The sequence below is a fragment of the Kogia breviceps genome, chromosome 13 (assembly GCF_026419965.1).
Source record: "Kogia breviceps isolate mKogBre1 chromosome 13, mKogBre1 haplotype 1, whole genome shotgun sequence".
Classification (NCBI taxonomy): domain Eukaryota; kingdom Metazoa; phylum Chordata; class Mammalia; order Artiodactyla; family Physeteridae; genus Kogia; species Kogia breviceps.
Window position 1 is genome coordinate 10,530,946 of NC_081322.1, and position 24,985 is coordinate 10,555,930.

The 24,985-nt window shown below is 43.8% G+C and overlaps 1 protein-coding gene across 3 annotated transcripts; it reads right to left on the reverse strand.

Moving 5' to 3' along the window:
- Positions 1–485: 485 nt before the first annotated feature.
- Positions 486–19,303, reverse strand: OGFRL1 (opioid growth factor receptor like 1). 3 transcript variants are annotated; one of them, XR_010836198.1, is made up of 8 exons: positions 19,020–19,303; positions 14,658–14,744; positions 14,441–14,522; positions 11,391–11,469; positions 11,235–11,301; positions 10,985–11,130; positions 5,904–7,040; positions 486–1,959 (listed from the first exon to the last, which is right to left on the reverse strand). XR_010836198.1 is itself a non-coding variant. In XM_059083055.2 (7 exons), the coding sequence occupies exons 1-7, from the start codon at positions 19,257–19,259 to the stop codon at positions 6,374–6,376; spliced, it is 1,365 nt and encodes a 454-aa protein (XP_058939038.1). In that variant the 5' UTR covers positions 19,260–19,303; the 3' UTR covers positions 486–6,373. The 3 variants fall into 3 exon arrangements, 2 of the variants coding, with proteins under 2 accessions (XP_058939038.1, XP_058939037.1); XM_059083055.2 differs by having other exon boundaries at positions 486–7,040; positions 14,441–14,519; XM_059083054.2 differs by having other exon boundaries at positions 486–7,040.
- Between the last annotated feature and the right edge of the window lie 5,682 nt (positions 19,304–24,985).

A 24,985-nucleotide genomic window follows, 5' to 3' on the forward strand; every position in this document is an offset into this window, starting at 1 on the left:
ACTAGTTTGTTCTTAGTTCTTTCATACGCTCTTTTCCCACCTCTGTGGGTCAGCGCAGGCAGGCTCCAACGTGATGCTTTCCCTCACCTACACCCCCGCTGTCCTGTGGCATCTCGAGCAACGCCCTCGATTGCAGCTCACAGCTGCATTTTTCTTAATCAAAAAATTGTTGTTAGAAGACTAGCTCTATTAAGTGAAAAAAAAGCTGTCCCCTCCATCAGTTCTTCATTTTCAGTCATCTATATTAAATATACTTTAAAAACTGGGCATTAGAGAAAAGTGAAAAAAAGAGAGAACAGTCAACATCCAGGTACTTACACGTGTGATCTGCCCTCCAAAGTCTCCCGACAAAAATAACTGCCTGCGTAAATAAGATCTCACTCTTCAAAATACAATATTTATTTTAGGGGATAAAAAGGAAATAATGTTGATCTCATACCATAACCATAAAAAAAAAGTCTAATCATAGAAAAACAGCAAAGTCATTTGTTCCAGCTCTTTAAAAATATTTTAATCATGCAAAATCAGCATAATGCTAAAATGGTAAGTAAGATGAAGTGGCTTTTGGTCGTTTTACAGGATGTATATTTGGCAATAGTTATTAAAAATAACAGAACTCTAAATATATAGTTTCAGAAACGATATTTTTAAATACAGCAGTAAACAACAGACACTACTGCACTTTATACATTTTTCTGGCATGACACTGCCATACAGTTACAGGATTATAAAATAAGTGTTTCATAGTACCATACAGATCCAGAAACTGGTTACAGCTCCTACCACATACACATGGTATTGGTGTGCACGGACGTGCACAGCGTTCTGTAATTCATCCTGCAGGAGATGACAGAGCACAGAGGAGGCCCACGGCTGCTGGAGAGTCAGCGCTCACGTAGGAAGGAAAGCACACAGCTTTCTAAGAATCTACCCATTTTCCTGAAATACTCAAACTACAAAGGACACAAGAGTTTCCCAGTTGAAACAGTGACCGGACCCAGTTAGCCATCTACCTTCTTAGGTAACGCGGAAGAAGAGTGGACAGCTCACTTGGGAAACGAGGACACAACCTTCTTATTAGAAGGACAAAGAACAAAACGCTCGTCAAACCCTTGCTCTGGTTTGTTGCTCTTAACTGTTGGCGCCACACGACGAAGACGCCATGGCTCTCGCTGGCGTGGGCTGTACTGTCACATCGACAGACACAGCCTAGCGCGGGACCTCCTTCCCGTCTCCGCAGCCACTGCCTCCACTTCGCTTCCCGTCAGTAGAAGCACGGGCAGAGAAATGAAAGCTGGTGGCGGCGGATCGTGTGATTACTTCTCTCAGTCTGTGAAAGGTTTCCATCTCCTGTGGAGTAAGCGCAATCCAGGCTGCAGGTGAGAGCACGAATGGGACTGCTTCCCGTTCACACCAGTCCGGATCTCCCTGGCACGGCTCCCACCGAGCACGTTCCCACCGTAGAGCTTCTGCAGATCACCCTCCATCTATTCCTCATTCCAGGAAATTCTGGCTCTCCACAAACCTACAGTCAGTGACATCTTTATCTCTATAGTGAGTTTCTAGTTCCTGTTTCTAATTTTTTGTTTCGATTGTCATCTTCCTCTTCTCCACATGAAACTAAACCCACCAGCAATGAAAAAGGTGTTCATCTGACCAGTGAGTGCAGACCTTGGACACTTCTTAGGACCAAAGCTTATTACACAACTAATCTCTCCAGTTAATGTAACTGTTCCACAAACTCCAGTAGAAGACAGCGATCACGGGGTCTGACACCCTCGTCATCCTGGGGAGGCTCCGGAGACCCCTCCTCCAATGGAGAGGATGCAGCCCGGTGTACGTGCCCCTTCACCAAGACGCCCACTCTGGCTCTCGGCCACCTCCCCATCTCTGGACTCAACCTCCAGGCAGAGTTTGGGCCATAAAACGAGGCAGTTAATTGTATCCTCCACATGAACACTTTAATTCAGGGAAACAGACATATTAAGAAGTTATTTCCCACAAGTAACTGAAACAATAAACTTCTCAACAGATGAAGGAAAAAGCAGAAGATGACAAAACACATTCTCTCTAATCTAGGCAAAAAGCAAGAACAGTGCTGTTTAAATGTTTCTAACAAAACTACAGCATAAAAGTCCAAATTAATTTCAGATTCCTCCAACTATCTACTGGAATTAAGCTTTTAAATCATTTCTCTAATAGAATTCCATTCTCTACATCCCTCTGTATCTAAAAGCAAAAGTAAACCACAGATTAATATTACTTGTAGCAACTGAGAGATGTTTACAATGAAAATTACAGGGTGTAGCCAAATGAGGCAGAAGCATAAATAAATGTAACAATGAAGTTAATCTTTCTGCTGTAAGATCCTGCTTACTTCTTTCCTCAAATGTTAACACATTTTTGAACGGTGTGGCTAGTACACTTCGTTTTGAACTGATGCTACTGATACAAATGGAAATGTCTCCAAAATGAAAAAGCAGGAAAGTAAATTTCATTAAATTAACTGATCTTCACGGTTTGGAATGTTTCTTATGGCAAGATTTTATAATGGAGTAAAAATTTAAACTTCTGAATGAAAAGCATTCACAGTAGTTAAGGCACATCTGGACACCTCCAGGCATTCATATTTATAACTATATTATTATATTATTAACTTCGGTAATAAGGAATTTCTAAAACATGGTCTGTCCCTAAGCACAGTCTGCTGGGTGGGCTGGAACAGGCAAAGAGGCAGGGTGTACTCGCTGTTACCCTAGAGATTACTCAACAAATATGCTCATGGAATAAACACTAAAGAATTCTAAATTGAAAGAAGTCAACCCTTTGTACACCCCTAATTTTCCAGATCCTACTGACCCAGGCCATCATTTTCTACAACTGCACCTACATTTGAAATGATTCTTGCTTGTCTAACTTCAGTCTACCTTACACTTAATGGATATACCCCAAAGGAAAAAAAAAAAAAAAGGGGAACTTTTTTTTTAAGTGGGAAACAAAATAGAAATCTTCAAAACTACTCCTATAACAAAGAGTCCTCACTCACCCCAAATAAACTTGAGAGACCCACAGATGCAATTACAATCAAGCAAGATCAGGAACACCCTTCTTTTCTCAGGTTAGAAAATAAAGCTTTTAGAAGAGCCTCAATTATAGAAAGACAAAAAAACTGGCTTGATTTAGTTTCTCAGTCGATATACACTCAACCATAACTCTACTATAAACTTGGGAAATTTAACTTTAAACAATTAAACAAACATTCTCTCTCCATCAGTTCAACCAATTTTTGACAACTTGATACGGAAGTTTACTTTCTAAAATGATTTTTTAGAGAGTAACTCAAACGTAATACTGTACTACAGTATTTTTCCTTTTTCACCAGAGCATTCCTGCTGTCAGGTTAAAGTGTAAAAACTAGAAACAAAGTAGGTAATTTTTAAACATAATCTTTATATTTTTAATACTTAGCAAAAAATCTTAGAACTTCTCTGGTAACTCCAGAGTCGTAAGTTTTGTTTTCTCCTTGAAACTGAAAAAGGTTGTTTCTCAAAACTAAAATTCAAAATAAAACTATACCAAATAATTTTTGAACTGAGAACTGGACCTGACTTAGAGAAAGCAGACATATTTTCAGTTCTGTCATGATTCTTTTCAGTTTTTTATGAGATTGAGCATAAGGATGTATAATGGTATAATACCCTTAATGTTATCAACTCTTTCTCTACAGAAATATATCTTGTCCTTATATATCACTTTACAGTATTTCAAAATAGTTTCACATATATCGTCTCCTTTGCGATATGAAAGCACAAAATATTGGAAATATACTAGACTAACCAAGCGGTGTAACATGTATTTGCCTGAAATGCAAATTAGTATTTTATCAATAGCCAATACTGAGTATCTTCACAGTCCATGGTACAATGATAAAGTCTATATATTCACAAAAATTCCATAAAGTTGCTAGGTATTTGGCCATGCTCCACTGCGTTTTTATAACAGCTTCTTAGTAAGTTTCTGCAAGCACATGGTAGTTTTTAAACATACAGAACATCACAGTCAAACCCAGAGGGTTGTTTCATGTCGTAACACACACACCTAAAGACACACCTATAGATCTTATTTTAAAACTACTGAATGTACAGAGTATTCTTAAGAGAAAACAACTCTAGACGTTCATAATTTTTATCTGCAAAAGGAATGCCATCCTCTCACTTGTTTCCACTGAAGAATTCTCTCATAAGTCATTTACAGGTTAAACGTAGGAATCATACTGTTTCATGTGCGTATGCATTTCAAAACAACATGGTAGAAAAAGGCCACTGTTTCAAGTGGAAGCCAGGCAGTTTCCCCTCGAGACTAAATATTCTCAAATTAAACAGTACAATCGAATCAAATCCCTAATTAGGAATATGCTAAAAGTTAAATTATTGAATGAAACATTTTTACTCCTAAGGGTTCTGATATACTACTAGTTTCTAAGTGATTCAGATTATATCCATTTATTTTAGTATCTGTCCACTTCTTAATATTTTAATAGCTGGTCACAAAATTTTAACATTATGCATTTAGAAAGTGGTGTGAACACCTTATCATGTATGCAAAGTCGGTAAGGTATTCCAAATGAATCGTATTCCTACAATTCAGCCCAATGTGACAACCTACTCTCATGCCCTAAGCTGTAAAACTGTTTATTGAGCTCCATGGGGCCATTACAGGGTCCATGCAAAAAAAAAAAAAAAAGAAATTGAAATGCAGAAGCAGAATTGTTTCCCCAAACCCTAATGCTCACTTCACAAAACAGAAGAAAGCAAAAACTGTCATGTTATGAGAGATGATAGTGAGAAAATATTCTATATTTATTGGAATACAATATATAAAACCAGCGTTACTAACATTCATATAAAATAAGTCAGATTTGATCAACAATGATGTTTCACGTAAACTTCAAGGCAATGAAACCCTTCTAAAGCATACCACTTGTGTGTTTATTTTCTAGAAACCCTCTGCTAAAAATCCTCTGATCAATAAAGGTTACGGAAGATGACATAATGTGATTTAAAAATAGGACATAGTAAAAATTCTCTGAGGGTTAAAGTGAATAGAACTTCCCTTAAGAGGCTAAGAAACACACAAAAGCCAATTCCTTTCTAAATGAAATGAAATGAAAAAATTTTTTTTCTGTGAATTGCTTTCACTATATTTGTACGTATGCTCTGAAGTTCTCACCACACTGTTTGTTTTCGAATGTGTAATAATTAGTAATAATAGTATAAGCAAGAAAGTTATTTGCTCTTACCCAATATTAACACATTCAGTGCTTACTAAAACTGAATATATGGGATGTCCAGTCTGCTCTCAATTTCGAGCTTTGACAACTTAGAGATGCAGCAGATTATATGTTTTCTAAAGATATACTGTGGACTAAGCCATATTAATGTCAGAGTCCACGTAACACTGAGATATTCATGGTTTTAGGCACCACTGCCTTGCTGCCAGCGCCAGATGCATGCCTTTTGGAAACAAATAATTTCCTTTCTTATTTTTTAATTCTTTAGTCATTTGCATTCAGAAACAAGCACCAAATTTGTACAGAACAGCCACAGAAGGCAAAATTCTCTTCTCGGATTTTTGCATCAAAATTTGTTTTTAAGCACTTAACACAGAAAACTATTTTTATTATTTTAAACAAAACAAATTCTTGAAATAATACAGCCGACAGTGTCCTCTAAGCCATGTAAATGTCACTGTGGGTAGACCTTCCGAATGTACACTAGAAATGCACATGCCAGCGGACACAGGTGGCCAACAGGGAGAGAACGCAGAGGGGAAGAGGAAAAACAGCAGGACCGGCAAACGGGGGAGGGCAGGTGTATCTCCCCAAGAACATCCATCCCACTTACCAGAAACGAAAAATAAGCTTGCTGAGGTGCTGTAATGAAAAAACTCCCAATTTCTTCCGAATACATCTGAGAAGACCAAATTCTTTCTCTCAGCTTAAAAAAAAAAAAAAAAAAAAAGGAATCCACAAATCGGGCAAAGGGGTGGCAACCTAACGAAATGATCCTCTTGGTTTTCTTCATGTAGAGTGGAGTCGCTCCAAAGAATTTATTTGCTATATCGAAGACTACAAGATACACTGAAAATAAGTTAAAAGTAATTGTTGTGTACAGGATTCGAAAACTCACATCCCCGAAGTGTCACAGAATACATTCATTAATTGGGTCCCATCTGCAGACTTCTGGCTAAATATTAAACTCACTGTCATCCAAAATCAAAACCAAGCGACAACTAAATGCTTACAACAGCCGGCGACCCTCCGAAACGTGGCCTCTGTGCCTCACGCACACGGGTTTGTGGGCTTCCTGACAATTCACTGTACTAGTGCATCATGGTGGGAACCTGTCTCTCCGGGACTTGCACAGTCCTTGTTACGGTTGGCACGCTCTGCATCTTTTTCAGAGGGAGACGCACTCTCCTTTTTCTCCGGCGCCCGAGCAATTGTCTCTTCTGGTTGAGGACTGGAACTGGCGGCGTCACCCTCTCTCTCGGCGTCTCCTGGCCTGGCAGCCTCACTGCCGGCCTCCGAGCTGGGCCAGTCTGTCTCCTCCCCCGCCTCCCCGGGTGCCACTTTGTTGTCTTCGGCGGCTTTGCTATTTACACGCACAGCTGCAGAGGGATTTTTGGAGTCCTTGGGTTTTTTGTGCATAGACGTCTGGCTGTGTTGCCCCGAGGTGGGCGGGGCGGGGGTCTTCGGGGCTTTGCTGCCCTCGGGCTGTTCCCTCCTGGGTGGTCCCCAGATAAAATTCTCCGAGGGCGTGTAATGTTTCTGGGCGAACCGCAGGAGTCTTCTCCTTTCCCTTCTGTCTCTAATTGTGTACACGAAATACTCCAGGGCGCTCTGTTTAATATTGGGGATGGTATTTTCCACGAGAGCCTCATGAAGAATAAATTTTACAAGAGGAGATTTGAAACTTTCATATCCAAGCTCGCCGAGGCTTTTCAGAATACGAGTGATCCTCAAATAGTTGTGCTGAGACCTGGAAGAGGATTGAATACAACGAAGGAGGAAAATTAGGTGGCGGAAAGCGGGGGGCATAAAAACCACTGGGAAACTACTTTTGATGGAAGTGGAGGCTGGGAAAACATGCCTTGTAACGACGTTGCTAAAAGTCGTAGTAGACACCGCTAAGAAGAATGAAAAAGAAGATGTGAAACCCCTGTAACCTCGGTGTAATGCCAATCTGTGTAAAACTACAACGCATAAAATAAATTCTCCTTTTTCCTTTAGTTCTTCGTACTTGAAAACCATTTAGATTTTAAATGTATTCCCACGGATGTCGAATTGCTGTTTGTTTGTTAAATACACTGAGGGTGGCTGTCTACTACACAAACGTATCGTACCTGTCACAGGTAAACAGTGCTGAGCACTGGTTACCAGTGTACGACTGACAGGGTCAGCGGGCCAGCAGAACCCGCCATATCAACCAGCTCAGAAGGAAAGCAGCAGAAACCGTTCTACCTTGCTAGAAAAATTCTGACAAAGGAGGCAGAACTGACTTATTTAGCAGAGCAAATAAGTGGAGTCAGAACTGAATTCACACCCTAGCTGTGCCACCAACAGCTACGTGAAATCATGGCACCTCTAAGGCTCAAGTACCCTCATCTGTAACATGGGGGAAAGGGCCCACACCTCACTGCACTTGTAAGCATCAAATTAGCTGCCATGTATGCAGAGCATGTGGAACTCAATAAATTTCAGACACTATTCAACATCAATATAATTATTGGTATTGGTATTATTCAGATTTGGTACTAAGGACTACCATATGTGTACCTATCCCAACTTAATCACCTCATTCTCTTCCGTCTGTGGCCTCTCTCTCACCTCCTCTTTCCCTATCACAGAATTTAAAATTTTGCTTCTAATGGCATTGACAGCAAAGACTCCTCTTTCCCCCGATTGCACTAACATCTTTCTTTTTTTGTCCCCAAACTAAAGCCATTAGCAGATGAAAGCTTTCCAAACCTATTTTGTCACGATTCATAATCTTGCCCCCCCCACCTCACTCAGCCCAAGAGTTGCTTTACTACCCGGGTTAGTTACTCACCCAATATTGTACCACTTATTCCTCACTTCCCCAAACCTGTCTATACCTCAGACACTGAACTTTAGACAAGCATCACATACACCTGCCTTGGCTTCCACAAGTGCTTGGTATTCACTTAGGAATTACTAGCAACTTATCTGGGAAGCATGGAGAAGGATACTGAATTATTTGAGGGATGGAAGGGTGTGGTTCCATGGCCTTATATTTTAAGAAGAGAGTTAGTTTGGACAAAACTAAACCCTTAATGATGTGGGCTCACCAGACACTAGAAATGACACCTCCAGCAGTTTTCATTATCTCCAGCCTTCTGGATGTTTACCAAAATAGTGTTCTCTTACTATTCAACTCTTTGAAGGCCAAAGGGTAGAACATAGCACAGATACATTTCAGTTTTATGAATCTGTATTTTTTAATAGTCAGGAAGTACCAGTCTTTTGAGACAATACAAATTTGAGTGAAGTTAAGACAATGTCTTTATCAGCAAGACTGATCCAATGTAGAGTTTGCATATTCTAAAAACCTGGTGGTAAAATCCCTACATCTGCTTCATGAGTCTATGAGAAAGAGAGATATGGAAAAGCGGAAGAATGTTTTCCTTTAAAAATCCCAAAGAAGAGATACACGACACAACAAAATTTACTATGTTTGCAAGCAGCTCAATTTCACATATCCAGTCCGGGATGAATGACCAAGATAAAGTTTCTGTGCACGCTTATCTGTATCAACACGTTCTCCAATTAAAAAGTTTACATAACAGTAGAAAAGGACAAACACTTGGGTTAAAGAGAATGAAGATCAGGATTATAAAACAAAATTATACAAGAAAGAAATTGGGTGTTTCAGTATGATTTGAAATAAATGTCACAAAGAAATACAAAAAAAAAACCCCACTCTCCTAGAGTTGTGAGTAGACTTTGGGGTTGCGTGGCAGATAAAAGAGAGAAGCTGGGCTTCCAGACAGCGTTAAGGGTAAGAAGGGTTGAAGCTGTCAGGAAGAGCAGGTTAGTGAGGAAAGGACACACAAAAGCCAACAACCAGGAGACGGAAAGTAAAAGTGACAGGAGATTCCAGGGTCTAAAATACAGCTCCGTAATCCAAGGTGATTACAAATAAAATTGGAAATCCATCTTAGCGGTTGGTCTATATATCTGTACTCTCATGTTTGAAAATGTTTTACCTCTTTTAGTCATGGTCACTTGTTCACTGAACTTTATTTCAGTTGATTTTCATTCAATATTTTTTATCCGCTGGGCTACTAGAAATGTATTGAGTTCCCTGCTTACTGTGAAAAACTCAAGATGTCATACAGATTAAAACACGAATAAAAGCTATAAGCAATACCCACGGAAAAGAAAAATGATGGTGGAAAGAAAGGAAGCAGGATGGGGCAGTAAGGGTCAGGTTCCCCTCCCCGTCCCAAGCTAGGAGATCATTCAACAAAAGCCTTCAGAAGGGCGGTTTCCACCTACTAATTTGAGGATCTGACAATAAAACCCCAAGGAGGATTTAGGCAGACAAACCTGTTTTGTTCATCATTATTCATTCAACAAACATTTACTAAGTATGACTGCTATTCCGACCAAAACAAAACCAGGTGGAGATTCTCTAAAACGATAGTCATGGCTACACGGAAGACGAGATGCTACCAGATCCTCTTCAAAGGCTGCCTTCTGTTGTCCTTCATGTCAACAGGCTACTTGCACACAGCTTTCTGTGACAGTCTGACATAGGTGCTTAGAAACTCTGTCCAGAGATAGCTACCTGCATTGCTTAGGCAGAGGCATATATACTTCTGCTATAAATGCTCTACAGAGATCAAAGTGAACTCGAGTTACGAGTTAATGGGTCTTCTAGTCAAGATCATAAAGCTTTATGCCCATATCCTGCGTGTTTTAGTGCAAGCTACCATTTTAACAGCATTGATTATAACTAATAAAGTAAATGGAAGGCTTAAACATTAATATTGTACTCACATTCATTTTACCCAAGCAAGATAAAAGTTCTAGGAAAACACAAAAAATTTAGTTAATCAATGCAAAAAATTCTGTTTGGGGCAAAGAAAACTTTCTTAGGTTAGTTTTAATTTTTTCTTCTCTTAGTACTTGCCCAGTTCAGCTAATTACAATGTGCTAAAAATGTTTAAAGTTGGCTTTATAGTCCAGTGCTCATAAGTCACCCTACAATTAAAAAGAAAAAAAAGCCAGTTTGCATGCAAAGAAAATAATAATGAAAATAACCAACTTTGGGCCTAAGTGTTAATGAAAGTTATAAATATCCAAGCAAAAGAATATAGCAAATCAATTCCCAATAAACTGGTAAAATTTTCTTCCAGGTGTTTGGCTTTATTAACCAAAAATGGGCTTCTGGTTTTGACCTAAATGGCGAAGATTCTAATTTTCCCTCTCTCGTAGTAAAATGTATGAGTACTTGTCAGTCTTATGAAATGATTTTTATACGTCCTAGGCTTAATTCATAGATAGAATCTAAGAAGGCACTGTGCCTAAGGAGCAATGCTGAACTACCAGAATCTCACCACCTAGGGGATGGGTCTGGGAAAGTGCACACAAACAACAACCGCAAAGGCCAAGCAACGTGGTGTAAAGAGGGAGCGAGGCCACACTTGGCCGGGGGCAGCGGAGATGAAGAAAACAGCTCTGAAACCGAGCAGCCGCGTTTCTACCTGGAATGTCATTCTTTGTTGGCTGCTGCTTTGTTTTGCTTTAGAATACAGAACAGGAATCAAATGCATTTCAGACGAGCTTTTGAATTCAAATTCCTGAGTCCATCGGTTGCTTGTTCTATGAACCATAGAGAATTCCAACCCGGGGAAAACACCACTCCCAGCCCGGGTCGCACCGCGGGGCTTTACTTACTCGTTCAGGTGCTGAAACCTTTCCTGCCAGTTAACAGCTCGAGCAACATTTCCAGTTTTATCGATCAGTTTTATTCCAAAAAATTCCAACATCATTTTATAAGCCAAGAGGAATCTTCTAATTGCCTCTTTTGTTTTCTTGAATTCCTAATGAAAAAAGAAAAGTCAGCTGGGTGACTCGGACTCACCAGGGCCATCAAATGGCGATATTATTTGGCTAATTCACACCAAGTGAAATGAGCTTGCCTTACCTCAATTTCATACGTAGTTAGTTCTTTAGCATAAAAGTTCAAGCCTTGTTCTCTCAGGGGGAAAAGCCTACGTTTTAGAAAAATAATATTTTTATATTAATGTTGCCTGGGAGACACACATGATGAAACAGGTGCGAGAGAGAGCACACGACTGACCATTGGATGTAGGTGTGGCTGTATTCCAGCTTCTCGTAATCTCCTTTCCACTTACTGAGAACTTCTTCAATGTAAACACCTAAAGAGTAAAGATTTAGAACATGAACCAGACGTGTAAACCATCGTTGGAGGCATTTTAAGAGTGAATTGCTGAAGCCTTATGTTAAAACTTAACAACAGCACACAACAACAATGCTTTTGTAAGATGAATACCCTATGCCATACACTCTGTTATGTAATAAGTCTAATTCTAAAAAAAAATTATGGCACCTCAGATCGGAGAAAGCACTATTGGACAGTTACTCTAAAGCAGAGGCTGGCAACCTATGGGCTGCCACCTGTTTTATAAATAAAGCTTTATTGGAACACAGCCAGGCACATCCATTCACGTACTTTCTATCATAACAGGGGAGTTGAGCAGTTGCAACAGAGATTGCGTGGCCCGCAAAGCTGAGGATATTTACTCTGGCTCTGTACAGAGAAAGTTGGCCAACCCCTGCCCTAGAGGGCCATAGAGTTCTTGAAATACTAGATCAAGTGAAAATGAAATGTATGCCAGGCAAAAAGAAAGGAAGGAGACAAAGATGGGAAGAAGAGAAAGGAGAGAAGCAGGGAAAAGGAGGAAAGGGAGGCGAGAAAAGGGAAAGGAAATGGTGGTGAGCGCCTCCTAGTGGCGGGGGCCGGGATTACACAGGGTGTAGCCTGCCCGCCGAATCCACCCAGCACTGTCTCAAACCAGCGTCACCAGCCCCGCTTTACCATTGAGGACACGGTGTGATTTGCTCAGTCACACACTAACAAAACCAGGAGTAGAACACAGGTCTTTCTGGTTCTGAAACGTTAAGTCCCCTTCTTCACCACATCCCGTTCTTCTCCTATAAGAACTTATCACGGCAAAATCCTCTGCTTCCCAAATCTGTCTAGTCACAACTGACTGTGCGGCCATTTAGTCAATTTTATAGGAAGAGACACAACAACCTAATATCTTTCTAAACGTAACTCATCTCCTTCTCGTTTCCTCCAGAGATCACCAGTTTGTACTAGAGGTCCACACTCAGGGTTTTTGGTAAAAGGCTGTTTTTTAATCATCAGCATGTTGAAGCCATTTACCTCCATAATTTCCCATTTGTTTCCCCTTCCATCTATCCCTCCTCCTACTTAGTAAGTAACATACATCGTTGCAGCTTTATGCTTACTGGCAAGCGTGGTGTTGTGTGTGTGTGTGTGTGTGTGTGTGTGTGTGTTCACACATACTGGGAAGGAAAGTGAGAGCTGATGTAATTTATATAATAAACTAGAATAACATTTTATGTGACCTTAGCTGAAACTTCTGACCTCCACCAGTCTTATAAGATTTCCAAATAACTTTTGTGATAAAGATTACAAAAAATTAAAGCATTGCTTTAAGTTATTGCTCTAAATTACCACCTCAAAAATAAGTTCACTGTTAGAAACATAAAAGTAATTGAGTTAAATACTGTCATTATCTCTATGTTCAATGGTTTTAATATTTTGAAGTCATTCCCTTGGGAAAATTTTTGACAATTCACATCAGAGTCCAATTAGCTATCTATCATTGCATTTCTTCAAAAGGTTTTCTTACTCCAGGTCCTAAAAAACTAACTAATTTAATTAATACTATTTCAGTTAGTAAATAAAGTAGTACCTTTCTATCATTAGTCAATACAACAAGGCATTTTTATCTAGAGGGCTCCTTCCAAAATAGGGCAGACTTCTGGGACATCAGAAATCAACTAAAGATAAAGGGATCTGGCCATTGCGGCAATGTTCTTACATCCTAATTTCCAACTGGTGCGTCTGCCAGTGCACAAATATAGGGAATTCCTTAGATATTCTTCAGCCAGTTAGTTCATCAAAGAATGCAAGGTCCTGCCGCTCGGAGAGCTTTGCAATCCATGACCCTCGTTCCCTGACTCACACTGCTGGGGATGTGGCTGGGTTTCCACTGAGAGTAAAGAGCAGCAGCCAGGGCCATCTGGTCACCACACAGAGATACGGGCTCAGCGGACGGGGAGCAGCCAGCTTTCTGTTTTGACCTGGATAAAATGAGGACGCCCACCACGAACCACGGCCTGGTGCCTGGGTGAATCGTGCGTATTACCACGGAGACTGCACCCTCTCACTAAAGGTTTAGGAAAGATCCTGGCAAGGCAACTGTAGAGTGTGGAGGAGGGCCAGTATATCTGACAGAGTTGCGTGGAGATCTACAGTGTCTGCAGTTCCCTCCCTGGGATGTTGGAACGCTGAACCGGGGCTGCTCTAGCTCCCTGACCTTGAATCTGAAAATCGACAGGAAAGATTATTCTAATAGAAAAACCACCTTTCAATTAGGTTCCAAAGATTTTCCGGGTTTGGCACAGTGAAAAGAACACCGAACTCTGGAGCCCAGATCCAAGCCTATGATCAAAGTCAGTCATCAAGAACCAGCAACTTCGGGCTTCCCTGGTGGCGCAGTGGTTGAGAATCCACCTGCCGATGCAGGGGACGCGGGTTCGTGCCCCGGTCCGGGAGGATCCCACGTGCCGCGGAGCGGCTGGGCCCGTGAGCCATGGCCGCTGAGCCTGCGCGTCCGGAGCCTGTGCTTCGCAACGGGAGAAGCCACAACAGCCACAACAGTGAGAGGCCCACGTACCACAAAAAAAAAAAAAAAAAAAAAAAGAACCAGCAACTTCATCTTTAAAATGAGGAAACTGAATTTGATCTCCCTTATGGTTCCTTAATAATCTAGTATTCTATGGTTCTCAAAATCTCCTCTTTTCCTCTCACAAAAATGGCCCCCGCTACCTCTCAGATAGTAGTCGCCACTGTAAACAGGTGGTGGGAAGGATTGCTAACCCTCAAGCTACTCCCCCAGAATCTGAGCAGATGCTCACAGCTCAAGGGTCTAGGACTCTGGAGACACAGTGGACGGCAGGGCTGAGTAAAGCCAGTCAATGAACAATGAATGCACTGACCACGGAATGAACAAAGAATGACTAGCGGTACTACTATTTAAAGTTTGCTTTTTACCAAGGTAGCAGATTACTCACCATCAGGCTTAAATGGAATTTTATTCTTATAAAAACGAAGATTGCTCAAGTCATTTTGATATCGGATATCTTTGAAGTTCTGCTAAAGGAAAAAATAAATCAATCTCCAGCATATGGACATATAAAAAAAGGCACATTTGCTCACTGGCACCACAAAGTAACAAAAACAGAAGGGAAATATTTTACATTTGAGAAAAAAAAAATTCTATCGTCTTACTGGGTACTGGTGTCGGTATTTGTACAAATCCCTCGCAGCATAAAAACTTCTCTTTGGTTTGGCAGATACTTCAGTAGAATCAGCCCCCTAAAATAAAAAAATGAAATTCCATTTACATGTTGAAGCAAGATAATTTCACCAAGAAGTTTCCAGAGCAAACTTAAAATAATGAACATCTATAAAGAAAGCCTGAAAAGTGTCAAGATGTCCAGATAAATGAAGATATTATAAATGTCCTCTTAATAATGCTTACTAGCAACATTTGCTGGCATTCTCGTTTCCTGAGTTGAAGCCAGTAACATTTGCCCTAAGGTGTTTCACTAAATAAAAAAACCTTATTATTCACCAAAAGCCTATAGAGGCCAAATGTTATGGATCGGTATCCATTAGAAACCTTAAAACCTTAGAATTCTTAAAATGAATTCAAGACCTATATTTTACCAGAGGTTACACAAGTGATTCTTTGACCAAGCTTATTTTAGAATACTTTACATAACAGTAAAAAAAAAAAAAGTGTTAAGATAATAAATCAATTCCTCAAAGAAAATTGTCATTAATTTTGCAATGTTTAGCTGTACTTGGAAGTCAAGTAATATTAATGCAAGGAGAGGGCGCTTTTAACACAAACTAAATAGCTTTCTAAATTCCACCCTTTACAGCACCATAACAAGTACACAAAGGTATGAATAACCTTCCATTAATTCAGTGATAATACAGTGTGATAAAAGCTAGAAAATTTCAAATATATACACACAAAGCAATAAAAGCTCTCAGTTAGAATGACTTTCACGTTACATTGTAGTAACTTAAATGTGGTAGTTTACTCACACTATTTAAATTCTAAACAAAACTCCCAGCCCCATGACCTAATTTTGAAAATATAAGATACAGGTCAATATAATCAGTTCACATTCTCTAACTCCGTGTATCAATACTATTGTGACGTGCAGGAACGTGCTTTGGGTCCAGTGTCACGCAGAAGGGCAACAAGACTGGTGACAATGATGAAACAGATGACAAAGTTTAGGTCTGATTACTCATTAGGAGCTTTGCCCCTACCTTTTTCTCCTCGGCCCCCGCCCCCATCTGTGCTGACAGACTGGCCTCCTCTAAGCAGTTTTCACACGTTTCTGAAGTGGCGTGATGCTCGCTATTACTACAAGTACGGAGCTACTTACCAAACTCGCTGGCGTTTAACACTGGCTACTCTGTCACATTACATAAGCAAGGCAAAGCTTACGTTCTGGTCCTCGCCACACGTTTCAAAATAGCTCCGCCTAGCAGGTTTCTGAATCTATTTAGCCTGAGCTACAACCCATGACTCATCATCTGACATGGGTATAGAAAGCGCTTTTCCATGTACAGAGCACATATATTATTTCCTTTGATTCTTAGAACACACCTGGCAGGCCGTTAGGAGTGCTTCCATCTTAGAAACAAGGTAACCCAGGCTCGGGGAATTTCACCAACACCCAGAGCCCAGCCGCGGCTGCAGAATGCGAACCCCAGGCTCTGGGCTCCAAGTCTAACTCATTAGGTCTGAATCAGTTTCAGCTCCACCAAATGCGAAGGATCATTATAGAAACCGTGGTGTCATGTCAACAGCCCCAAACTGGGAGTCAGGATACTGGGGCTTGAGTCTTCAGTCTGCTGCTGCTTTGTGAGGCTTTGAACTGAATCCTAGTTTGATCATCTTTGAAATGAGGAGAATGACTCACACCCTGCCTATCTCCCAGCATCATCACGGGATCGCCCACCTCCTCCATCCTCTAAATGTGCCAACCTGCAGGCAGTGTCCCTGCTCCCCCCCCACTTCCCGCTCCTTTGGTCTCTCTATCCGACCCCCTTTCACCTGCTCAGCCACCGATTTTGTTCCTTAACATATTATTCCTAGTTCCTGTGCCACCAAAGTGTCCCTGTCTTCTGGGTCATTTCCTTCAGCAAACATGCTGTAGTATCTCTCATCTCAAAACAAACATACACAAATTGGAACTGCCCCCAAACCCCATCTGAATGACAGATCCATAGCTCCGCTCCCTTTGACAGGCAAGCCTCACCGGAGAGCTGACCAGAGTCCCTGTCCCCCTCCTCTTCTTCCATGAACCGCCCCAACCAGGCTTTCATCCTCCGCATTCCATCCACAACCAAAGGACTCTTGTGAATGTCACCTAACAAATTTCCATCTCACCGAGCATCCTTCTCGCGGCTCAACTCAGGCAACCTCCCAGCAGCGTGGGGTCAGCTAACCCCTCTCCTTCCTGAAACACTGTCACCTGACGCAGCTGCCCCGGTTTCCCTCCCATCTCATCGGTCGCCCCTGGTCAGCCTCATCTTTCGCTCCCCCTCCTCACGTGCTCTCAGTGGAAGAGTGCCCAGGGCTCGACCACATTTCTCACGCTCCTTGATGACCCCATATCTTCCCAGGACTTTAAATACCTCCACTCTCACATGCTGACGACTCCAGTCCTGGACTGAGGCTCCACTCGTAATTAACTACTCACCAACTCCACTTGGATGTCTCATAAGATATTAAACCCAAGAGCATTCTTTTTTTTTTTTGCGGTACGCGAGCCTTTCACCGCTGTGGCCTCTCTCGTTGCGGAGCGCAGGCTCAGTAGTTGTGGCTCACGGGCCCAGCCGCTCCGCGGCATGTGGGATCTCCCCAGACCGGGGCACGAACCCGTGTCCCCTGCATCGGCAGGCGGACGCTCAACCACTGCGCCACCAGGGAAGCCCCAAGAGCATTCTTGACTTAACCTCGGATGCTGCTTTCCCCCTAGACTTCCCCATCTCTCAGTTAATGGCACTGTCGTTTGTCAGCTATTCAGTTGGGCTAGGAATAATACAGCAATGGAGCTGGTAAGAAGTAGTCAGTCTGGGATAGACTTTAAAGGTAGCTCCAGTAGTTCTTGCAAATGACAGTGGGGTGTAGGGAACAGCTGAGGTGGACAGTCAGAAGCAGCATTAAAACGTAGAAAGTTACATGGTGATACTGAGAAGAAAACGTAATCATTAAAGGGGAAAAGGAAGCATTGGGGCCATTTACCATTTACTGGGGTTGCAATTAACTGATTGAAACATTAATGATAAAACTGTTTTATATAGATGGACCAGGTTAGTTGGACTGAACCTGAGAGGGTGTTTTTTGACATCCCAAACTTCTTCAGAAGGTTTCTTCATTTGGAGACAAGTGGAAGAGAAAAACACTGGAATACAGTGTCTCATACTTCCCTGAGGTTGCGTTCCCAAGGCAAGATGGCCCAGCAGCAAGGGGCAGAGTTACATTCACGACTCCAGCAGGTCAGAAGTCCTGATGCTGGTTGGTGACAGGCACACTTGGGTTTGCACCTCTCTCTCCCTGGATGATCTTGGACAAGCTTCTCCTAAGCCTCAGCTTTCTCTAAAGTGGGGACTCAAAACAGGAACTCCCACCATACCCCACCCCTGAAACTGCAGTTGATGGAAATGACCTGGATAGCATAGAGCCTGCACTAAGGCTGTTTCCTCCTGACCCAAAAGGAGATGATGGTCAAGATGTAGAAGGCAGCCTTCCTATAAAATATACCTCTGATTCTTCAATCCAAGAGCCCGTGGTTACATCAGATTTGGCGGGGCTCCACTTCCCACCTCATCCCCGCCATGGCTGGTGGGAGGGAGGGCCTGACCCGGGACCACCAGCAGGTCAGAGCTCCGCCAGGCGCACTTCTTCAGAGGCTTGGCCACGCAGCTCCTCCTTTTCAAGTTTTCTGGATTATTTTCAGTCCATCCGAGGTTAAAAGGGGTATTTATCTCCTTACGAACCTTTCCTCCGAATTGTAGTGGGCAAATGACTTAAGCACAGCTGGATCAACAAGTCTTCTGGGTGAAATAGGAATTTTGAAGCGTGCCCTGAACTCCTGGGTTGGAAGGCCTGACTTGGAACAGGAACCCTGGTGTTTTAACGTCGGATGGGGACTCCCGCCGTAGGGAGACGGCTCGCTGCTCCATCGCAGTCCCACCTCATTCCGTTTTTTTTTTTTTTTTTTTTTTTTTTTAAACCAATAACACGCACTAGACGGGTTTTCACAGCCCTCTGTTCGGAGGCAGGTTCCTCCCACCCCGCCTTCCATCACCCGTCTGCGGAGGCAGAGAAGACACCCCTCCAAGTTGGGTTCTGCCCGGAGGGACCGCCTCGTCGTGCCCGCGCTCAGGCCCCAGGCCGGGAGCGGGCGGCCCCGGGCGACCTCCGCGCGCAGGCCTGGGTCCCGGGGTAGCGGGACGGCGTGGGGAGGACGAGCCGCCCCGCTCAGCCCCAGCCCAGGCCCCGCCCCCTTCCTGGCGGCGCCCCCCGCATCCCGGCCCGAGGCCCCCGCGGCCGCGTACCTGCTCGGCGCCCGCCGCCTCGGCGTCCCGGTCGGGCGCGGGGCTGGCGCGGGGCCGGCCGCCGGCTCGCTCCGGGGGCTCCGAGGGCTCCGGGGGCTGCGCGGGCTCCCGCCCCGGGCCCTCGCCGCCGCCCGGCCCCGGTTCCTCGGGCTCGGGCTCCGAGTCCGTCTGCCAGGTGGAGTCGCAGTCCTCCACGGTGGTGGGCTCGCGCACGCCGACCCCGCCGAGCAGGTTGCCCATCGGAGAGGCGGGCGCGGGCGGGCGCGAGGCTCCGGGCTCCGGGCTCCGGCTGAGGCGGCGGCGCTAGGGCCCGGGTAGGGCCGCGGCCAGGGCGCTGGGCGGCACCTCGGCGCCCAGCCCGCTCTGCCTGCGCGCGGCGAGCGGCGGGCGCAGGGCGGGGAGGAGCCCGCGGCCCCGGGACCGCCGCCCGCTCCCGAGCCCGCCCATCGCTCCCGCCTCCCCGGCCCCGCGCGCCGCGCCCGCCGCTCTGCCCCCCGGAAGGCCCGCCTCCCTCGGCCTCGGACGTGCCCAGGGGGCGGATCGGGGTCCGAGGAGGCGTCGCCGTCTGCGGGCGAGTCCCGTCCACATCCCTCCCCCTCTCCCGGCTGGTCCGGGAGGAAGACGGATTGGCCGTGTGGCAGAAGACAAAGCTGGTGGTGACCGGGCCGCACATCAATAGAAACCCCGAGCTACCGAGACTGCATCTGGGCAGCCACCCGGAGTCCCCGCGGACCACAGAGTCGAAGCTGTCTGCTACCTCATCCAAAGAGCAAAAGCAGCAATAACCATCAGACTTTCACCTGCATCCGTGGATGGTTTCACTAACACCCGCTCCGCATCTGTGCTCGGAGGAAGAACTCAGAATCCTCAGCCCCTTGGTCTGTTCTGTAAATGGTAGGACAGCAGGGGAAAACGTGCTTTAGAAGTGCCTAAAGGTGAAACAGCACGATGGAACCAGTGACTCCTGTAAACTTCGCATTGTGGCCTTCCGGCTAGAGGAGGCCATGCCTGCACGTGCGCAGCCCGGTGGGTGCTCAGCTCACCTCTACAGACTGTGGGCTGAGTAGACAGATTCGACGTACACGTCTAAAGCTTCTTTCTAAATGTTTCGTGGTGAAATAGGAGACCCGCAACAAGGACGATGGGCTGTTTCTAGGGCGAGGAGGATAGGTGAACAGGATGCCCATTCCACAGGTAAATCAGGACTGCCTGTCTTCAAGCACTATGGCTGTGGCTCTGCCCCTAATCAGTTTCTGGCCTTGGACAGGTCACACAGCTACTTTAAACCTAAATTTCCTATCAAATAGGACCCGATTTTCTCTTCCACATCCCTTGCAGCCCTGACTTTACTACGATCCACGAATGATCTAAAACTAATAAGTAACAGACACACAAATAGACCTGACACACACAAAAGACTTGTTGGTCATAACGGCTTAGTGAAGAAAACATAGGGCAGGAGTAGGCCCCACGAATCTAGCTGGAGTCCTTTAGTTGGGAGTCTAGTTTGCAGTCATCATCCAATGGCAGAGGACCAGAACACGTTGCAGAAGTAAATGCTGTCCGTCTAGCCGTAAGCATCCCAGAAAAGAATGTCTAGTGGTAGTTGCTGTGCCCGGGTGCTTCTGGTCTGGCTGTGTGTAGATTACAATTGGCCTCATGTTCTTTGCTCACCTCCCCTTGAGAGGTACAGCCTAACTCCCTACGCTTTGAATCAAGGCTGACCACAGGGGCTTGCTTTGGAAAACAGACTGTGGAGGATTTTCCAGAATATCTGGAATTTGCAAGGTAAAGCTATAAGGAATCCTGCCTCTTCTCCTGAGGTCTGGGAACCTACTATTGTGTAGCCCTGAGCTGCCATATAAGAAGTTCCACTCCTTCGGAGACTGCGGGAAAGGCCGCTGTGTCTGTCTTTTGGTCGCCAGTCCCAGCGAGGTCCTGCCTTCCAGCATCCCCTGCTGCATCCTGCTGGGTGTTATTGGATACTCCAGACCAGCCCATCTGCCCACTGAATACCTCTCAGTGACCTCCACGGTTGGCATACAGAAGAAAGGAGCCACCCAGCAGAGCCCTGCTCAAATTCCTGACCCTCAAAATAGTGAAAACAATAAAATGGCTACTGTTTTAAGTCACTAAATTTTGCAGTAGTTACACAAACGCTGGTACAATGAAAAATGTCTGTGAAAGCCTATATGTATTTGTACATATAACTGCTGCGATTGAATCTTTACCTTTTCCACCACCTTTTGGCAAATGTATCAGTTGTTATAGGGCAACAGATTTTGTGCCAAGTTGTGCAATATATTTTCTAAAGAATATAATTTTACATGAAGTATTACCAAAAACCTTAAGTAGTGATTTTTTTTTTTTTTTTTTTTTTTTTTTTTTTTGCGGTATGCGGGCCTCTCACTGTTGTGGCCTCTCCCGTTGCAGAGCACAGGCTCCGGACGCGCAGGCTCAGCGGCCATGGCTCACGGGCCCAGCCGCTCTGCGGCATGTGGGATCTTCCCGGACCGGGGCACGAACCCGCGTCCCCTGCATCGGCAGGTGGACTCTCAACCACTGCGCCACCAGGGAAGCCCTTAAGTAGTGACTTTTAAAAGTAAGTTTGGAGCAATAATCGATCACATTGTGTCCAATCTATGTTAAGAAAGTTAATTCTGGAGGTCTCTCATCTCCAGGTTCTGTATATGAGTTACCCTACCGGAAAACCTAAATTTCTTCATTATGCCTACCTTTGAGAGCATTTAACATTCCCGCATTGACACTAAAGAAGTATGTCTTTGCTTCAGATAAAAAATCCAACACTTAGAGCCATGCACATATTAATTTATCAATACATATTAACTCTAATCATTATTCACTAGTATATCTTCAAAGAATATTGAACTCAGCAATTAAATAGATATACATGGAACGAGGAGAAACTACCATCATAATGGCCTATTACAAAGTATAACTTCTGACTCCCTGTACCCAGAATCTACACTAAGCTCTCCAGATACTATAGCCATGCTCCAGTGTAACTATTTCAACCTTGTCATGGTTTTAACCATGTCCTTGAAGGGTGAGGCCATTGTCAGGAGGACCTGGTACTTCAGGAACTAAACTTTTTTGGCTAGAATCCAAGATACAAGATACAATCCAAGATAAATTTTTTTATAGTGAATTGTGTTTTAGGGACTTTAAGAAAGAAGGTTTATTGTTATAGAATTTCCTTTGAGAGACTTTCATATAAAAGGAAAAGGTAGATCAAAGGCCATTTTATCCAACCTCAGGAGTTAACTTCTCAGTAGCTCCTGGGAATTTTAGACCCATGGAGGAAAAAAAATATATGTTATAAAAAAAAAATCACCCTCTTTTATCAAAAGCAGCTCCATTTCCATTACTTCCGAGGGGACACTTTGTTTTATCGTTTTGTATTAAGAGGAAAAGTGTAGGGAGTAGATAAATGACATCCTCAACAGAAGTGGGGAGTAGGAGCTGCCCTGGTGGTGTCCGTCACGTGTCCTCCGCAGCCCTTTCCAGGCCACCGGAGTATTTGGCTAAAACCCCAAGTATGAACGTACCGTATTCAAGGAACCTAAGAAGCAAATGATTCTAAGATGCATCTTATTCCAGAGATATTTAAATGTGAAAAGCTGTATATTCTACAATTCATGCAATATGGCGGTTTGCTACAAGAGAGGTTTAACATTTTTAAAGGACTCATTTATTTCTAAGAAATAGTTTACAGTTCGGAGGCCAACTCTAGATTCATATCCAATACTGAGTATTTTCACAGCTTAAAGCCCTCTTTCCCAATCGCACGAAAATTATTAATAAAGCAAAGGTAAAATGTTCATAGAATTTATGAGTGTTGAATTAGTGGACAATAAGATATCAGTGGAGGTAAGCTGAAATTAATGTGATAAGAATTTGGTAATAAATCATCATTTGCATAACTAAACAAATAAATTCAGCCTGTAGACTAAAAATAGAGCCATGTTTAAAAAGTAATAACATTTGTTCAATAACAATGTTTGGAGTCCTTAGTTGAACAATTCAGCAGCATTTAGACCCATATTTGGGGTTTTGATTTAAGACGCTGTGCTGAAAATAGAAACTGAAAAGATCTTTTCTAGCCACACTTTAATTAAGCAAAACATTCAAAATTTTTAAAGAAAATTAGTATAAAAGCCATTAAATACAGGAATTTCGACGTCAATCAAAAAAGGAAAAAGAAATGTTGCCTATCACCTCCAAAGTTATTACTTATTTTCCATGAATAAAAATAGATATGTATCCCCACATTCCCTTTTTCCAATTATTACCATTAAGTATTTGTTATTATTTTATATAATTCTTGTTTGTGGCCCTTTAAATTTATCTGATCACTTAAAAGCATTACAGTAACTGAATAAGAAGTGGATATGTAAACACATTCTGGACTTTTCCCCAGCTCAGAAGGGTGCTTGTTATTAAGTCTATAGCCAAGGAATATGTGATTCTTGTGCATTTCTCCAGTCTTCTTCGGAGTTTCCGCCCTTCTCATTTACAGTTACTCTTAACCTTGTGAAAGGACTCCCCGAGGCATGTTGTAGGAATGGATCTCTTCCAGGCTTCTCAGAGCACAGGTGCCCCTAGGAGGACGCATCAGAACCAGCAGACGTGCTGTCACTGAATCCAGGGACATGCCAGAGAGGATGCAGACAGACCCAAAGGCAAGCATTTGGAGCTCTAGCCCAGGACCTGAGGCGCCTCAATATAGCAGAGGAACCCAAAGACAAGTATAGGCTGGCTAAGCCTTAACCAACCCCGGACCCTGGTCTGGCCTCCCATGGGATGGCTGTGCCGTTTGGGAGGTTAAAGCGTCATTTCTCATAGTTCTCTCCATTGGGAGAGAACTTGGGCCTGGGTGTTGGTGACAAGGCACATTCCATCCAGATGGCCATCTCTTCACAGAGAAGCACTGTCCTATTTGGCAACAACTGTTTCTTCCAGGCTTCAGAGCTCACAACCACTCTTAGATGAATGCCAGGGGATAGCTTTGTCTCAGTCTGAAGCTTTGTTTTCTGATGGCTAATCACCTCTTCTACCCAGTTTCCGAGATAGCTCTAAGGATCCTCATTTCTTGATATTCATGCCCCTGCAAAGTCCCTTCCCACACTGGATGAGGACCGGCCCTGTGTGGGCAATAAAATATGGCAGACGGGATAGCATGTGACTCCTGAGGCTAGGTCACAAGAGGCCTTGGGGCTTCCACCTTGATCCGGATCGCTTGCTCTGGGGGAAGCCGGCCGCCATGTCCTAAGGACGCTCAAGCAGCCCTATGGAGAGGCCCACGAGGAGAGGAACAGAGACCCAGCCAAGAGGCAGCACAGACGTGTCGCCATGTGAATGAGCCACTTGGATGTGGGTCGCCCAGCCCAGCCACGCCTTCAGAGTCCTGCAGCTCCAGCTGACCGCTGACAATGACCACTTTAAAGCCGCAGCCAGATGTCAGCTGAGGCTTCCCTCCAACAGTGAGAATTATCCAGCCTAGCTCTTCCTGAATTCTTGGCAAAACAGAGACCGTGAGAAAAAATAAGTGATTATTGTCTTAAGTCACTACATCTTGGGGTGATTTATTACAAATCCCTGGAGTAACTGAAGCACCATCACCGAGTCAACACCAGCCCCCAGCTTCATTTTTGCCACAAACTTTTACTGAGCATCTATTATATGCCAGGCCCTGGGCTAGGCTGGGATACACTGGATGCTCTCAGTCCCTTGGGAACACAGATGAGTAAATACAAATGGCCACAGAAGATCTTATGACGCAATCCAAAAAAGGGGTGATGATTTTCTTTCCTTCGTCAATAAGAACTATTCACTCTTTCAATAAAATGTATTGCATGCATTCTGGGAACCAGTCACTGTGATCTGTGATAGACACTGGTGAAAACGCTCACTCCGACTCTCAAGGCCAACATCACAGGCTGAGG

Bases quoted from the DNA above. Each gene is read 5' to 3' on its own strand.
- OGFRL1 (XM_059083054.2), bottom strand. From the start codon at position 19,259: ATGGGCAACCTGCTCGGCGGGGTCGGCGTGCGCGAGCCCACCACCGTG. The intron at 14,745-19,019 runs GTACGCGGCCGC...TTTTTATTTTAG, and splicing joins AGGCGGCGGGCGCCGAGCAG to GGGGCTGATTCTACTGAAGT. The intron at 14,523-14,657 runs GTAAGACGATAG...TTTTTCCTTTAG, and splicing joins AATACCGACACCAGTACCCA to CAGAACTTCAAAGATATCCG.